This window comes from Microcaecilia unicolor, chromosome 3, assembly GCF_901765095.1.
Source record: "Microcaecilia unicolor chromosome 3, aMicUni1.1, whole genome shotgun sequence".
NCBI classification, from domain to species: Eukaryota; Metazoa; Chordata; class Amphibia; order Gymnophiona; family Siphonopidae; genus Microcaecilia; species Microcaecilia unicolor.
In genome coordinates, this window is record NC_044033.1 from 233,293,339 (window position 1) to 233,310,819 (window position 17,481).

At 45.4% G+C, this 17,481-nt stretch overlaps 1 protein-coding gene across 4 annotated transcripts in view; it reads left to right on the forward strand.

Annotated features, from left to right (window-relative positions):
* Positions 1-17,481, forward strand: part of LOC115466373 (deleted in malignant brain tumors 1 protein-like) — a 278,988-nt gene that overhangs the window by 156,274 nt on the left and 105,233 nt on the right. For all 4 annotated transcript variants that reach the window (XM_030197563.1, XM_030197566.1, XM_030197565.1 and 1 more), the window contains one exon: positions 11,623-11,925. In XM_030197563.1, coding sequence (XP_030053423.1) covers positions 11,623-11,925 — 303 coding nt within the window. The remainder of the gene's footprint in view (positions 1-11,622; positions 11,926-17,481) is intronic.

The window sequence follows — 17,481 nt, forward strand, 5'->3', positions numbered from 1 at the left end:
TCTGCTTGGATTTCAGCAAAGCCTTTGATACGGCCCCCCCACAGAAGACTCGTGAATAAGCTGAAAGGGCTGAACTTAGGACCAGAAGAGGTGAACTGCATACGAAACTGGTTGACCGACAGGTGGCAGAGGGTGGTAGTAAATGGAATCCACTCAGAGGAATGGAAGTTGAGCAGTGGAGTTCCACAGAGGTCGGTGCTGGGGCCTAATCTGTTTAATATATTTGTGAGATATTTCTGAAGGATTGGAAGAAAAGGTTTGCCTTTCTGCGGATGACACGAAGATAGCCAATAGCGTGGAAATGAGAAGGGATCTCCAAAAGTTAAAAGAATGGTCTGGCAGTTAAAATGTAATCAGTGCTATACTTTAGGGATCTCCGTTAATTCAAACTGGTGTAATGAGCTAACAATAAAAAACAATTTCACCAGTATTTATTTCTATGACATTTAATTAAAAAAAAAATTTATTTTTATATATGCAGTGCTCAGAAATTGCTCATGTGCCTTATGCCATATGTTGTGCAAACGGCCCGCAGCATCCAACCATCATTGCACTGTTCCTACCCTCCTCCTAGTTAAAATGTAATGCCAAGAAGTGCAGAGTGATGCACTTGTGTTGCAGAAACCCAAAAGAGAGATACCGGATAGGAGGGGAGAGATTAGTAAGCTTGATTAGTAAACTGACACCAACACCTTGTTGGTGTCAGAGGATATGAAGGTGAAGAAACAATGAGACAAGGCAACAGCTGTGGCCAGAATGCTAGGCTGCTTAGAGAGGGGTTATATCCAGCAGGAGAAAGAAAGTGTTGATGCCCCTCTACAAGTGAGGCCCCACCTGGAGTATTGCGTTCAGTTTTGGAGTCTGTATCTTGCTAAAGATGTAAAAAGACTGGGAGCGGTGCAAAGAAAAGCTATAAAAATGGTATGGGATTTGCATTGCAAACTGTATGAGGAGAGACTTGCCGACCTGAACATGTATACCTTGGAGGAAAGGAGAAACAGGTGACATGATACAGACGTTCAAATATTTGAAAGGTATTAATCTGCAAACAAACCTTTTCTGGAGACGGGAAAACAGTAGAACTAGAGGACATGAATTGAGGTTGAAGGGGGGCAGACTAAGGAGTAATGTCAGGAAGTATTTTTTCATGGAAAGTGTGGTAGATACGTGGAATGCCCTCCCGCGGGTGGTGGAGGAGATGAAAACGGTAATGGAATTCAAACATGCGTGGGATAAACACAAAGGAATCCTGTCTAGAAGGACTGGATCTATGGAATCTTAGTGGAGATTGGGTGTTGATGCCGGTAATTGGGAAGCAAAACCAGTGCTGGGCAGACTTCTACGGTCTATGCCCTGATCGTAACTGAATAGATATGGATGGGCTGGAGTGTAAATTTTAAGGGGCTTTGATGTTAGTGTCAGAACTTTAAGAACAAGAACAGTGCTTGGCAGACTTCTACGGTCTGTGTCCTGGGGATGGCAAAGACAAATCAAACTCAGGTATACATATAAAGTATCACATACCATGTAAAATGAGTTAATCTTGTTGGGCAGACAGGATGGACTGTTCAGGTCTTTATCTGGCATCATTTACTATGTTACTACTATATATAGTTGTTTAATTAAAACTTATTAAGGTATTAGAGCCTTAAGATTATATGGTGTAACATGTAATTTATTTAGTGTTTGCTTCTCAGAAACTAATTAAATGTAATTAAAACTCTAATGAAAACTCTCCTCTTGTTGTCCTAATTAGAATAATTGACTATAAATGAAGAGTTTAGCTAGGGGTGGGTGTGAATGAGGACTAAACTAGGCCCTACTGTGCCTTCTAGAGTCTATCTGTTTATGCTGTGGCAGAAAATTCAAGTTTTAAAACTATGGGGAAAAGGGTATGGAGACTAGCTAATAAAGTTTGCTTGCCGTTTTTTGTTTTTTAATTCTAATTATGTTTATCAATATCCTACAACAGAACTTGACAAATTTTCTTTGGATCTAGGAACCAGCCCAAAATTCTAGGCGCCAGACTAGGAATAACCAAATTTATTTATGCACATTTACAAGTCATAGTAATATAGCAGCACTAACTGATTAGCACAGAAATTCCCACACGTCCCCTCCATTGAAATATTACAAATAATTTTTTAGTGCCTGGGTAGCACACATTGATTGGGAACTTACCACAAGACGCCTGAGCGTATCCCATAATAAGCCTTTTAAGCTGTAGTAAGCATGCATTAGCACTTACCGCAGCTTAGGGAAAGAATCTCGGAGATAATAGATGTCATATTTTAAATACCAAAGTGAAAATAAAATGCTTTCTTCTACCTTTGCCATCTAACCATTGTTATTCTAACCTTGATCTTGGTCTCTCCTCTTTTTGTAGATTTTTACTCCTTTTTGCAGGGTCTACTGTTCATTTTTTTCTCTCTTCCTCTCTTACATCTGGACATTAATCTTTCACTTTTTATCTTATTTTACTCATTTCTCTCTTCTCACTACTTCTTTTTCTGTACCCCTACCCTCTCTATCTACTTATGGGTTCAGTCATTCCCCACTCTGATTCTCCCTTTCTAATCACTCCATTTCACTATCCACCCCTTCCAGCAATCTCTTCTCATCCCCAGTTACCATTTACCTTTCCATCCATTCCATTTCTCTACTTCATCTTGCACTATGCTTCACCCATTCCCATCTTTTATTTTACTCCCCTAGCCCATCTCTTCATATCTTACCACCATATTTTCATTCCCAGTCTGTAATTTTCTTTTTTTACCCCTTGTCTACCTATTAACTGTTTTCCACTTTCTTACCCTTCCCAGCCCATCTTCCCCTCTGTTTACATTTTCTCTTCCTAGTCTCCATTCTCTGCATCCCCACTTCACTCATATAATCCCTGCTCTACACTCTACCCAACAATTGTTCTTGAATTCCTTATTCTCCCAGTTGCTGAGCCTGCCTCACCTTCCTTCCCTAGATGCCTAATAATAAAGAGCCCACTCCCTACTTCCCTTCTCTCATTTTTCCAGTTCCCCTTCTGTCCTCGCAATCCCAAACATCTAAATTCCTGCTTATACCAGGCAAAAATCCCAGACACCATGCTCTCATTCCACTGGTATTTGCAGCTCCTCTCCACTTCTTGTCCAGCATGAGCTCTCTCTTTCTCCTCCATTCAGCACTTGCCATCTCTCCCACTCTTTCCCTTTTCTCTTCCCATTTAGCATTCTGTTTCCCTTTCTCCTCCCTCCTGCATCTGCCTCATCTTTTCTTTTTCCCTTTTTTTCCTCCTCTTTCTTCTCCACTCTAGTATATGCCATCTCTCTCAACCCCCACCCATATCCACAATCTTGTAGGTGCAGTCAGCACTCTGACATGGGCTGGGTCTGCAGTAATAAAAGTGCAGCATGCAGAGCCTTGGTCACAGCAGATGCATGCATTGAAGGCACTGCCAGGGCCGCCGAGAGGGGGGCAATCCCCGGTCTCACCCACCCGCCCTCGGTTCTGTTGACAGCCCCCCTCCATCCGCCACCGGGCCAGGCCCCCTGCATTCAAATCACAGTGCCTCACCTCCGTGTGAAAGCGCAGCAGTGGCAGATCGCCTCACTTCGGGCCTTCCCTCCCTGTGTCCCGCCGACACAGGGAGGGAAGGCCCGAAGGGAGGCGATCTGCTGCTGCTGTGCTTTTCACATGGAGGTGAGGTGCTGTGATTTGAATGGAGGGGGGCTGTTGACAGGGCCAGTGGGCGGGTGGAGACTGGGGACTGCGGCGTGGCAGCCTCGGGGTGGGTCACTTGGACTGGGCCCCAGGGGTGGCCTTGCCCCGGGCCTGGCCCAGTCTCTCGGCGGCCCTGGGCACTGCCACATTTCTGCTCCCTCCTCCTGTGTACAAGGATGGGGCAGGGATGTAGCATTGCCTTCAGCACATACATTTGCTTCCCAGTTCCTTCAGCACATACATTTGCTTCCTGCTAGTCCCTATCTCTGCCTTTGCCTGTACATATGCTCACTGGTAGACACTGACCTTTGCTCCTCTCTGCACTTTATCTGCACTGGAATCAGGGACAAGTGGTCACAGCAGATGCTTTAGTTTGGGACAATTGGGCATCTGATAACCTTATCCCTCCCACCCCCCCACCCCCCAGAACATAACACCCACTGCTTTTCCCTCTATCACCTTACAGGCAGTGGGAGGGAGGGCGAAAGAAAAGCAGCAGCTTCATCTTCTGCCTCTCAGTGCTGAAAGTAAAATCTGAATTCTGCGGTTCAAATTTTACTTTCAGTACTGAAAAGCAGAAGATGAGGCTGCTTGACATGCAGCAGCCTCTTCTTCCACTGTCTCTAGGGTGGGCCTGGGCTCAGGTGAATGGAAGGAATGAGAGAAAGAGATATGCCTGTACATGTGCATTTCAAAGGTACCGCATTGGGAGGTAAGAGGCAGAAACTTTTGCTGTTCTTTCTGCAGTGCTGGCAAAACCTAGGTGCCAGATCTGATTTTTCAGTTGCTTTGGCAATCTGGCACCTGGGGTTTGTAGAGCCCTGTCCTACAATTCCTCTTTTAAACCCAATTTTTAAGTTACCAAGCACAGAGCAAAATAATGTCACTTACCAGAGAAATATCCTCTTCTCTCAGAACATCTCAGAAAGAAAGTTAAGTTGGACCTTTCCTCTCTAGATAGTTTGGATTCTAAGGATACTGCTTCAAACAAACCCTTTGAAGCTAGCCCAGTAATCAGATTGCCCTTAGTAACCTTAGCAAATATTCTACTTCCTCACACCTTAATTAACACCTAATTCAGGTCAGTAGCAGTGCTACTTCTCTAGCAGGCAAAGTCAGTGGCGTAGCCAGACCTGACATTTTGGGTGGGCCCAGAGCTAATATGGGTGGGCACTATGTATATATAGGTGTGAGTAGTTTTTGGGGGGGATCCTGAATAAATTTTAATAAACAGTCTGCCCAACAGCTGTCCTACAGCAACATAAACCACATACATATTCGGAACCTATGTTGCAAACCTTAAAACCACCATACTGAGAATACAAAACACTCAGGACCTATAGAGCAATTCTACCATACCATAAGCAGTCATTACTATGAGTCACACAAGGAAAATGAAAGCATCTCAAACACTACAGTGAGCACTAGAACATCAATTCACCTATTTTAAAACGAAACCAGACAGAATAGTACAGATCGTCGATCCTGCACAGTCAATGCCAACTGAAAGCCATGTCTTTTTCACAAACACAAATACACCCTAATCCACTATAAAATAAGTAATCATAAACTTTCTATTTAGACAAAAATTAAACTGAACCCCCAAGATGCCAGACTCTGCATACAATGCAACACCACAGAAACAGAAAATGTCCCCTAGTACTGTGCAAAATATAAAGACAGCAGATGTAAATTTGAAAAAACTAACAAATACCAATCACCACTTTACAAATTAACAAATAGAAATAAAACAAATATAGAAAAGAAATACCATTTTATTAGACTAATACATTTAGCTGTTAGAGGCCAAAACCTTCTTCCTCAGGTAAATACAGTATAGTGCTGTTACAGTATCCTATCCTGACCTGAGGAAGGGGGCTTTGTTCTCCGAACGTTTGTCAAAATGTATTAAAATTAGTCCAATAAAAAGATTACCTTATTTACATGTTCTATTATAAACATTTATTAACACAGCTACAATACTACTTTATCCTAAAGCAAAAAAATGAAAAATATATATTTTATTTACAGTTTGTTGTCTCTGGTTTCTGCTTTCCTCATCTTCTTTTCACTGTCTTCCTTCCATCCAGCATCTGTCTTTGTTCTTTCTCTGCCATCCAGTGTCTGCCCTCTCTGCTGTCCCCTCCATCCAATGTCTGCCCTCTCTCCCTGCCCTTTCCATGCACATCTGCCCTCTCTCTGCCCCTTCCATCCACCATCTGCCCCTGTCTGACTCCCAGCTCTTATTAGGACTGAAAATTAAGTATTATTTCTCTGTAAAGAAATATAAAGTCCTCCTCTGCGGGTGGGGAAAGACATTTTGGGTGATTCCGGGCACTTGCTGCACTGTGGAACAGTGGAATCCATCCATGGTAACAGGGGCGTAGCTACGGGTGGGCCTGATCTCAGCTCAGGCCCACCCAGTTTGTCCTGCTCCTCCAATCGGTGCCGGTCCTCTAGGCGCTGATTAGGCTGCAGCGGGAGGGAGAGTGCAGTGCACAGCCGACAGAAAAAACAGCAGCTCACCTGAGTTTAGTCCTCCGACAGATTTAGAGAGCACTGCAGACTGTGCTTCCACTTCGTGCCTTCCTGCCCCCCACGTCGCGTGCGTTTAAGCCTTTTATTTTCCTTGCCGCAATCAGCAGTGGCTTACAGAGGGCGGGGCGGTGGGGGCGGACCGCCCCGGTGCAACCCAATGGGGGGGGGGTGTTCTAACCTCTACTCCGTCGTCAGTTCGGCCTGCCTTCACACCGGCGCGCGCCTAACATCTCTACTGCCTGCCACTCGCTGCGTGCGTCTCCTCCTTCTCTCTTCCATCGAGTCCCGCCCATCTCGACCGATGACTGCTGAGCCTTCCTTCCCCTGCGGCACCTTGGCCCTTGCACCTTGCGTACTGATGTCTCTTCCGATGGCTGGCTCCTCTCTCCCTCCTAGCTCGCGGCTGCCCACCATCATCAGTGCAGCCACGAGCCTGCGCTTTCCGCTGCCTGCTATGCTTGCACTCCATCCCCGCTGGGCCACCTACTGTATCAGCACTCAGCAGAAGAATCTTGGAGGCCACTTCCATCCCAGGTCCGGAGCACAGCCAGGTAATTAGGCCCTGCAGACTTAGGGGAGAGTCCAAACTATGGGGAGATGGGTAAAGGGTAGGACAGGGCTAACACTAGACTACGGGGAAGGAGGGATGGGGGTAGGGTAGAGAAGGGAAGGACTGATGCCAGGCTATGGAGATGGGGTTAGGGTAGAGAAGGGAAGGGAAGGGAAGGGCTGATGGATGGGGGGGGGGGGGTAGAGAAGGGAAGGGCTTATGCTGGGCTATGTGGATGGATGCTATGGGGTTGAATGAGATAGGAGGGAGTAAGGTAGAGAAGGGAAGGACTGATGTTGGGCTACAGAGATGGATGGGAGGTAGGAAAGGATGGGTAGGGCTGATTCTGAGCTATATGAATATGGGGGGGGGGGGGAGGTTAGGAAGGGAAGGGTAAAGCTGATGCCAGGCTACAGGGATAGATGGGTGGTAAGAAGGAATGGGTAGAGCTGATATCAGGCTACAGGGAGGGATGGGGGGGGGGGGAACAAGGCTGATGGGTAGGGCTGATGCTGAGTTACAGGACAATTTAAAAGTTTTGGTCCTTTATTCTGTAATTGATGAGGGTTGGTCTGTGTTCTGCATGTAACAGAGGTGAAAGATTCTTCTGGCATGTGGCTGTGAGGGGATCTATATCAGTCTGACTTGTTTGGCTTTTCCAATGGGACACGTACTGCTGTTGTGTATATTCACTGCTGCCTTTTTAAAGGTGCTGTTATTGATATTTGTGTGTTCAGAATTGGTGGTGGTAAGGTTTGCAACATAGGTATTTATTTGATTAGTGTTTATGCAGGACACTTGTTGGGCAGGCTGTTCATTAGAAATCCTTCATCAAGGCATTATTTAGGAGTATCCCAAGAAATGCTACTCACTCCTATATACATAGTGCCCACCCATACTAGCTCTGGGCCCACCCAAAATGTTAAGTCTGGCTACGCCACTGCATGGTAAAGGGCAATTAAGCAGCGAACCACTGTGAACTTTCTCGCAAAGGGAAATAAATGCTAAATATAAGCAAATTCTACAGTTCACATACAATTATGCTGCATTAGAGAAAAAAAAGACTAACATGCAGCCATTCAGACCAGTGGATCCCTTGAAACAAACTCTGCACCTACCTAGGACCCAAGCCCATTAAGAGTAAGATTAACTGAATGCACCATCCTAATGTTGAGCTTTACATGTCAAGAGGGTGCTAATTGCTTGAAAGTATTTTTCTGAAGGCTTTCGAGAGCCACAGGCTTCAGTTTCATTTTTGCTCCGGTTACCGATTTCAACTGCAAACAGTGCAAAAACTATTCTTTTACCCAGCTGCTCTTAAACAAGCGGCTCAGACCCTCGAAACAGCACAGTAGCTGTTTCTTTACCTGACCTTTTCACAGCCGTGCTCAGTGACCCCTTTCAGAATAACAGTTAATATATGGTGGTTAATTAAAGCAGTACAAACACTGCTTTAGACCTGTCCCTGCCTGGAAGCCCATCTCTCTCCTACAACTTCCCGCCTACACGGGAACAGGAAGTTGAAGGAGAAAGAAAGGCTTTTAGGACAGTTTGAGCCTTGCTACTATCCTTTCTAATACTCTTGTCTGTTAAGTTTCTACCTCAAGAGAAAGTTTCAGTTTGAAATTATGGGGGAAAGGGTTATACATTATGGAAACTAGTTAATAATTCTTCTCTCTTATTTTTTTTTCTAAGACTGAACTAGGTTCTGCTGTTCCTTCTAGAGTCTATCTGGTTTATAGTTTACAGTACTTGGTTTATATTTTTATTATATTAATACAATGTCTTGGGGGTTAAAATGTAAAATATTTCCTGATTTTTCAAGGGATACACAGAAAAGGAGAGATGAAGTCTTGGCCTTTAGACCTAGAGTTCTCTCCTTGTGTGCTAGTTTCCATTTAAAGTTTTCATGTGTACATTTTGGAGTCCTTTTACCAAGCCGCACTAAAAAGTGGCTGGTGCTGGTGTCAGCATGTGGGTTTTTGCACGCTGTGGTCACTTTTTTAGTGTGTCGGTAAAATGGCCATTACCATGGGAGCCCTTACTGCCACCTATTTAGGAGGCGTTAAGAACTCCCGCGCTATTCACATGCAAATAGGGTAGTGCACGGTAATGTGCCTGCACTATCCAATTAGTGCAGACATGCCTACTCTTCACCCATGGGCAAGCCTCCTGTGCTGGGAAATAAAAAATATATATTTTCCAGTGTGGGATTAGCATGTACTGAGCGGGAAACTACTACAGGATACCTTAAAGTGTCCCGTAGTAGTGCCCTTTTAGTGAGCGATAGGCCCTCATTTGGCCTACTATGCCTTAAAGGTAAAAGGGCCCCTTTCAGTGGCATTTTAGAAAGGACGTCCAACAGAATATGAATGTCCACCACATATGGACATCCATTTCTCACGTATTTTAGAACAGGATCTGCTCACATACACCCTCTGCTTTAAAATACGTGAGAAATGGATGTCAAGGTACTGGCTATGTGCAGTATGAGCATCCATTTTATAAACTAAAATGTCCAAACTGTGACTGGGGCAAAACAAGGGACATGGACATCTTTGTGGCAAACATGTAATAATATAAAAAAGTCCACAGAGACATCCATGTGGAGAAATAGCCTAATGGTTAGGTAGCTAGCTAAAACCAGTGCAGAGAATGAGAGGATGCCATGTCAATGCCACTGCAGCTGTTGGTAATTTTCTTTTCCTTTTTTTTTTTTTTTTTTGAAGTGTGAGCCCTCCAGGGACAGAAAAATACATACTGTGACTTCCCCTACTCCATCCAGTGGAGAATTGCTCAATTGGAGCACCTTTCTGTAACCTGGATTTGCCAAGTACCAGGACTAAGCATCTTTTTGGACATGGACATCCCTTCCACTTCTGCAATTGTAGTCTGCCTAGTCCTACCCAAAACATGCCCAGACCACACCCCTTGCTATATGGATGTTCAGCAGTTTTAGATGTCTGTATCCTGGCTTTATAAAATCAGAATTTGGATATCCATGCAGTATGAATGTCTAAATGTCAGCTTTCAGACGTCCAAAACACAAACCAAGCTTCTGCAATGACCTCCTTTGTCTCTCTGGATGGTAATATTTACCCTTTTTTAACCCACAAAATTGTTGGATTTTGCTATTGTGAAAGAAGGAATGCATCCTTGGATGTGCCTGCATGATTAAGAATAATGCTGTAAACATTGGCTATGGTTGTTAGATTTCTTTGTTGGTCCTAGCTTTTTTTTTTTCACTTTTCCTTTTGATGTTTTGCTTTTCTTTTTATGGCTCCTGTGGATTAATTTGAGTGATCTAATTTTCCATTCGTTTTTTTTCTTGATGGCTATATTTCCTTAAATTCATGTGATTTGAATTGAAATGTGTTTAATATTATTTGAAAATTATAAAATAACAATTAAAAAAACAAGGTGATATCTGATTATTAGATGATACATTCCTTGACTAGTTTTCAGTAGCTAACTCCCTCTGTTTTTAAATAAAAAGCATTCCAAAGATTGAACAGGAAAGGTGGGTATAGTGGTGCTGTGGGGGAGAGCAAAGTTAGGTTGACAAATATCAACATGAAATTGGTTGCACAAATATTCATTGTGGGCAGTTTGAAAATGAGGCTACCTAAGAAGTAGTCAAGGGCATGATTGAAAATCACTGTTACTATAATGGCATTAAGATACATAACTATTGGCTTCTAATCTAATATCCAGATGTCAATTTATTTTGTCTTCATATTAAATTGTCAAACTTTTGAATGTTCTATTGCATTCTGTACTGAGAGAAAGCTTGGTTTGAATTGTTAGTAAAAAACCAAAACAAACAAATAAAAAAATTAAATTAATAGAATATTTATTGATAATCTCAAAAAAGATATAGTGGAATTAGAAAAGGTGCAGAGAAGGGCAACAAAAAATGATAAAGGGGATGGGACGACTGCCCTATGAGGAAAGGCTAAAGTGGCTGGGGCTCTTCAGCTTGGGGAAGAGATGGCTGAGGGGAGATATGATAGAGGTCTATAAAATAATGAGTGGAGTGAATTGTTTATTTACTCTTTCCAAAATTAGTAGGACTAGGGGGCATGCGATGAAGCTACAAAGAATTAAATTTAAAACAAATCAGAGAAAAGTTTTCTTCACTCAATGTGTAATTCAACTCTGGAATTCGTTGCCAGAAAATGTAGTAAAGGCGGTTAGTTTAGCAGAGTTTTAAAATGGTTTGGACGACTTCCTAAAGGAAAAGTCCATAGACCATTATTAAACTGGACTTGGGGAAAATATTTCTGGGATAAGCAGCATAAAATGTTTTGTACTCTTTTTTGGGATCTTGCCAGGTATTTGTGACCTGGATTTGCCACTGTTGGAAACACGATGCTGGGCTTGATGGACATTTGGTCTGTCCCAGTATGGCAATACTTATATTTTATGTTCTCAATGTTGCATCTGAACAATTCTTGTCTAAAAATTTTATATGCACAAAGAGGTGTAATCGGGATGATAGCCCATGAGTTTCCAAAAGGAAAACATAGAACTCAATTGTACTGATAGGAATCTACCCCCCCACCCCCGCTGTCTAGTAAGCATACTATTTAAATTCTATTAGTAAACAAATATGATGGGTTAACCATAGCTCATTGTGGCTGTCAATTAGCATTCCTAAATATTGCCTCCATTAATATAGAAAAAGTAGAATTTGCATGTCCAATTATAAGTGTCTACTTTGTTTGATGACTTCTTGTTGCTGATACTTTTCATGTTTTTAAGTTCACCAACTTTCTCTTATTTTCAGTAACTTAAGTTAATCCACTGATGTTTTTCAGAGGAACTTCCAAAACCCACCATATCTTTTGAAGACATTTTCATTGGGTTTGAGAAAGGGGACAGCCTGAAGCTGACATGCACTTTGCCTCAATCTTTTATAAATTACACTGTCTACTATTATAAGGAGAATAATATAAATCCCATTGGAATGAAGATAATTATGGGAAGTGAGGACCATGCAGTCCATATAATTCAGGGATTAGACTCTTTCCAAGAAGGAAGATACACATGCCAGTATGAACTAATGTTGCAACAAGGTCCCCTCACATCAGTGCACAGTGATCCTGTATATGTCTTGTTCGGTGAGTAATCTCACAAATTTTCACCAGATTTCAAAGTGAAAGCGCACATGTGAAGCTTACCTTCAGACTTGGCAGCTATATTAACAGCATGAAAATTGTCCTCTAATCCTCATCTGTAACCCATACCCTCAATAGCATTCTTTGATTAAGGAGCCTTCCATTGTGTCCCCAGATCAATCCAGAGACTTGAGGGTTATGTCCCTCAACCAGAAGGTGGAGCTAGAGAGCACTCCGAGATTTGCTATACAGTATGTGGTCCTGTGCAGCCAGCTCAATCTCAATATTCTCTCTATCTAGCAGGTGGAGGGTCATACCTGTGCAGTTCTGTGTTGATCTGGCTCCTATCCCATTCCCTCGGGTGCTGTTAGCCTTTCTTGTGGTGGTATTTGGGGATACCTGGTGGGACCAGGTCCTTCTCCTCCTTCCCCTGCCAGCCTCCCTAGCGACAGTCCTTTGGAGCGCATGGTCTGAGTCTGCCAGTTACAGCTTCTCTCCTGCCTCTCTGTCAGGTAAAAAAAAAAAAAGTGTTTGGGCTGTAGTGCAGGCTTCTTCCCTCAGACTAATCAGAGGGGCGCTGGGCTGTGGCTGAGTAATCAGTGCGGGGGAGGACTGAGTTATTACCGCTTCAGGGGGGACAGTCATGTCGGCACTGTCCGAATCAGCTAAGTGCTGCTCTCGGTGCGGGAACTGAAAAGCAGCGTCAGGTTCTTGTGAGGAATGCACTAAAGCCTGGCCCTACAAGCTCTCACAGTAAAGTGCACAAATCCAGCCCACAAACACTCACAAGTCAGTGAGTGTACAAATCCAGCTCACAGAATCTCACAGTCATGCCCCAGAGTCTAAAAGACCGCATTTGGAGCTCCTGAGCATTGAGGAGGATTTGTCTGGGCCATCTCAAACCGAGGAGGGCCAGTTGTCAGTGTATACTTCTGACTTGTCTCTGGGACAGAAGTAACCTTCTGAAGGTCTCCTGGGGGGGTTGGATCCTCGAGTAAATCATTACCCCCCCCCCCCCCAGGCAGAACTCCAGGCAAGAAAAACTCTGGCTACTAAATAAGTATTAGACATAATAAATGTTTATTCAAATTGTCAAAGAAGCCAATCAGTAATTATTGAAATAGTAACAAATAAACTCCCAATACAGTATAATATGTAGCAAATAAAAACAGAGTTTTCCCTGGGAGCTGTCAATATGTCCACCTGCTAGTGTAGGCACATTGAGGCTCGTCATCCTTAGTTCTGTTTCCTGTTGTATACTTTTTCCTTCCTTCCTTCATTATCTTAATTATAATTACCCTTCCTACCTAATAAATATGCATCTTTACAGAATATTCTGTTTCCTGTTGTGACATATCAAGTTCCAACATGTATCAAATGCTATCATTTATTCCCTTATTATATTTGGCAGTTAGGGCCTCTCATGCATATAAGCATAAGTTTTTATTTCATATGAGTTGACCTAATGTCCTTGGTATGCCCAGTCATCATACCAGCCCCCTCCATCCTTTAGTTTAACCTACAGTGTTACCCACACCCCTTACTGCTCCCTCTGATTGTTTATCTGGATACAGCAGGCGTCCTTAGTCATAAAAGTCTCTGGCTCTTGGTTTCTGACCAGCAACTTATCACAAGTTAGCATAGGTCAGACCACAGCCTTAGAAAGGTATTTACCAGAAAAAGCACATTTATAATTCTCTTAAGTCTGTTCTCAGCGCAAGGAGAGCAAAACAGCTTATAATAAAAACTAGAAGTATGTATGGTTTGCACCTTTTCATGGCCTTTATGCTACAGCAGAGGCTCTATTGGCTAGCCGTCAGGGCCCCCGGCCTGTCATGCCCTAGAGTCTCCCTAAGAGACCGCATTTGGAGCTCCCGAGCATTGAGGAAGGAAGGAGATACCCTCAGGACCGAAAGCTGGAGTCGGCCTTGAAGTCAGCCTTTGAAGTGACTTCCTTGTGCCTGCAGGCGTCTGTGGGTCTTACACAGCACGGGCTTGTGTTTCCTGAGTCCAGAAGGCTTCCTCTGCAGACGAGCTCATTGATTGCCTGCCGGCTTTGGAGTCTGGGTTAGCGTACCTAGTGGATTTGCTCTACAATATTCTTCAAGCTTTGGCTAAAGAGATTTCCCTAGCGGTGTCGGCCCAACGATGGGTCTGGTTGAGGCATTGAGTGGCAGATGTCGCTGTCTGGCCTCTCAGGCAGTGGCAGGCAAAACCCCCCAACTAGTACTGGGCAACACACCCACATGGCAGAAAACTGCAGACGTCAATAAGCAGGCAGGGATACAGGACTGGAACAGACTTCACCTACACTTGACCACCATTCCCCAGGGGTTGAGCCCCCAGGTGCAGGTGGCCGTCAAGACTTACAAGATCCAGGAACACACACAGGGGAAAGGACTCAAGAGCAAGCTTGACTAACAGGGCCACAGAACTAGGGAAACCTCCCCAGGTAACAGGACTCAGCAACAAGCTTGCACAAACCAGGGCTGGAGGGAAAGGCAGAGGGAAACAAGAACACAAAATAGACAGACAAGGCTAAACCCAAAGCTGGGCTACAACTACCACCTAATACCAGAACACAACAGAAGGCTGAACACTAGGCAGCCACCAACACACAGGGAAATAAAACAGAAAGCCCACAAACAGACAGAACACTGAGGCAGAAGGCAGAAGCCCACAAACCAACATACGAAAGCAGAAGGCAAAAGCCCACAAACAAACGCACTAAAGTAGGAGGCAAAAGCCCACAACCAGACACACTAAGCAGAAGGCAAAAGCCCACAGACAGAACAGAGAAGCAGAAGGCAAAAGCCCACAGACAGAACACAGAAGCAGAAGTGCAGAAGCATACCAACTGACCTATAGCGATGCAAAGGCCAAGCCTGAAAGTTCCCAGGTGCTTAATAAAGGCACTACAGGTGAGGTCACCAGCAGGGTGGGGCTCAGCAACACAAGAGCAGAGCACAGCCTGGCTGGAACAGGATCCCGGAATGGACTAGCCTGGACTGGAACGGGTTTCAGGATTTCCACCCAGGCTTCAGAATTTACATTCCGACTTAGCTTGGCTGGAGGAACCCCAAAGCAAGTCCAACAGGAAATATAGTCACAGTCGTGACAGTCGACTCTGTCTCACTTGGCCCGGTTACCCTTTCGAGGTAAGCTCCTCTTTGGCGATGATCTCGCATAAATTGTGAAAGACTTAGGGGATTCTAAAGGCCAGCATCTACCGGAGGACCGGAGTAAGGCATCCTCTAAATCTGCCTGCTCCTGTTTCCGGGAGGCCGTTGATCTAGAACCTTCCAGCGACCTCGTTTCCAGCAGAAACAGCAGTCCTTTCAGGGTGACCGTCGTGCGGTTACCTCAAGCCCCAGAATACAGCAGGGAAATAGAGGGGCTCAATGATGGGGCCCTGGCCCATCACCTTCCTGTTATTGGGGGATGCATGTTCCTTTTTTGGGAGGTGTGGGCCAGGGTCACTTCAGACGAATGGGTCTTGGATGTTATTCAAGATGGCTACAATCTCAAATTCACTCGCCCCTTACCAGATATTTTCTTGGAGTCTTCCTGCAAGGCTGCTGTCAAGCAAGTGGTGGTGCTGGAGACACTCTCCGAGCTGCTGTGATTGGGAGCAGTCATCCCAGTGCCGCCTGCTGAGATCGTCCAGGGTCGCTACTCCATCTACTTCGTAGTTCCCAAAAAAGGCGGAACTTTCTGCCCTGTTCTCGATCTCAAGTCTGTCAACAAGGCTCTGCGGGTACGGCATTTCCGTATGGAAACTCTGCACTCTGTCTTGTCAGCAGTTCAACTAGGGGAGTTCTTGACCACTCTTGACCTCAAGGAGGCATATTTGCAAATTCCTGTTTGGCCGCCTCATCAGCATTTCCTTCGCTTTGCAGTTCTGGGTCAGCATTACCAGTTCCAAGCCATGCCCTTCGGCCTGACAATGGCACCACACACATTCTCCAAGGTTATGGTGGTAGTTGCTGCCTTTTTGAGGGCTCGGGACATTCATGTGCACCCGTATTTGGACGACTGGCTTGTTTGCGCGCCGTCACATGCAGAGAGTTTTCAGGCTACGGAGGCGGTGCTACGGCTGCTCCACTCTCTGGGTTGGATAGTCAATCCGTCACAGTTTTTGTAATATCTGGGTGTCCGTTTCAACACCCAGGAGGGCAGAGTGTTCCTCCCAGAAGCTCACAGGCTGAGGTTACAGAATCAGCTTTCTTCTCTGCTTCAGACTCCAGCTCCCAGAGCATGGGATTACATGCAGGTTCTGGGTCTGATGGCTGCAATGTTGGATGTGGTGCCATGGGCCAGGAGCCATATGCATCCTCTGCAGTGGTCCCTGCTCAGCCGTTGGTTGCCCCTCTCCAAGGATTATGCAATTCGAATCCCGTGGTCTCCGTGAGCGCGCTTTGCCATGCACTGGTGGCTCCTACCGAAGAACCTGAAGAGGGGGGTTGCCCCTTGCGACATTGGATTGGATTGTGGTGACCACAGACGCCAGTCTATTGGGTTGGGGTGCCCACTGTCTCGGCCGGACGGCCCAGGGCACCTGGTCCCCAGTGGAGGTGATGCAGGCCTTCAAGGCCCTTCTGGGGCAGTCGGTCAGGGTGTTATCCGACAATGCGACAGCTGTAGCATATGTGAGCAGGCAGGGGGCACCAGAAGTGCCCGGCTTGCAAAGGAGGTCTCCTCCCTTTGCCTTTGGGTGGAGAAGCACCTCTCCCTCCTGTTGGCGGCGCACATTGTGGGAGTCCTGAATGTGAAAGCGGACTTCCTCAGCTGGAACCAGCTGGATCCGGGGGAGTGGGAACTCTCCCAACAAGCGTTCGATCAGATCACATCCTGGTGGGGAGTTCCAGAGATCGATCTGATGGCATGTTCCTTGAATGCCAAAGTGCCCTGCTTCTTCAGCAGGGGCAGAGAGGCCCGCTCCGAAGGCGTAGACGCACTTCTCCAGCCATAGCCAGAAGGTCTCCTTACGTATTCCCTCCATGGCCCATCATAGGGCGTGTGATCGGGCGAATTGCGCGGCATCTGGGACCAATAATTTTGGTAGCTCCAGATTGGCCCAGGTGACCCTGTTATGCGGATCTCATCCACCTACTGGCCGACAGTCTGCTGCGACTGGTGGAACACTGCGATCTCCTGGTTCAGGGTCCCATAGTCATGGAGAATCCTGTCCCCTTTGGGCTTACGGTGTGGCTCTTGAACGGGCACTCCTCAGACATAAGGGTTATCCCGACAACGTGATTGCTACAATGTTGTAGGTGCAGAAACGCTCTACGTCCTCAGCTTATGCACAAATATGGCGCATCTTTGTCTCTTGGTGTTCCTTATCGGGCATTTCGGCTCCACTATTGTCTATCCTATCCTTTTTACAAGAAGGTCTCGATAAAGCACTTTTCTTGAGCACCCATAAAGTGCAAGTGGTGGCTCTGGCCTGTTTTAGGGGTTGCTTGTGCGGGCGCTCCACAGCAGCTCACCCGGATGTGGTGCGGTTTCTACATTGAATCAACCGTATTAGGCCCCCGTGGGCACCGGTGCTTCCTG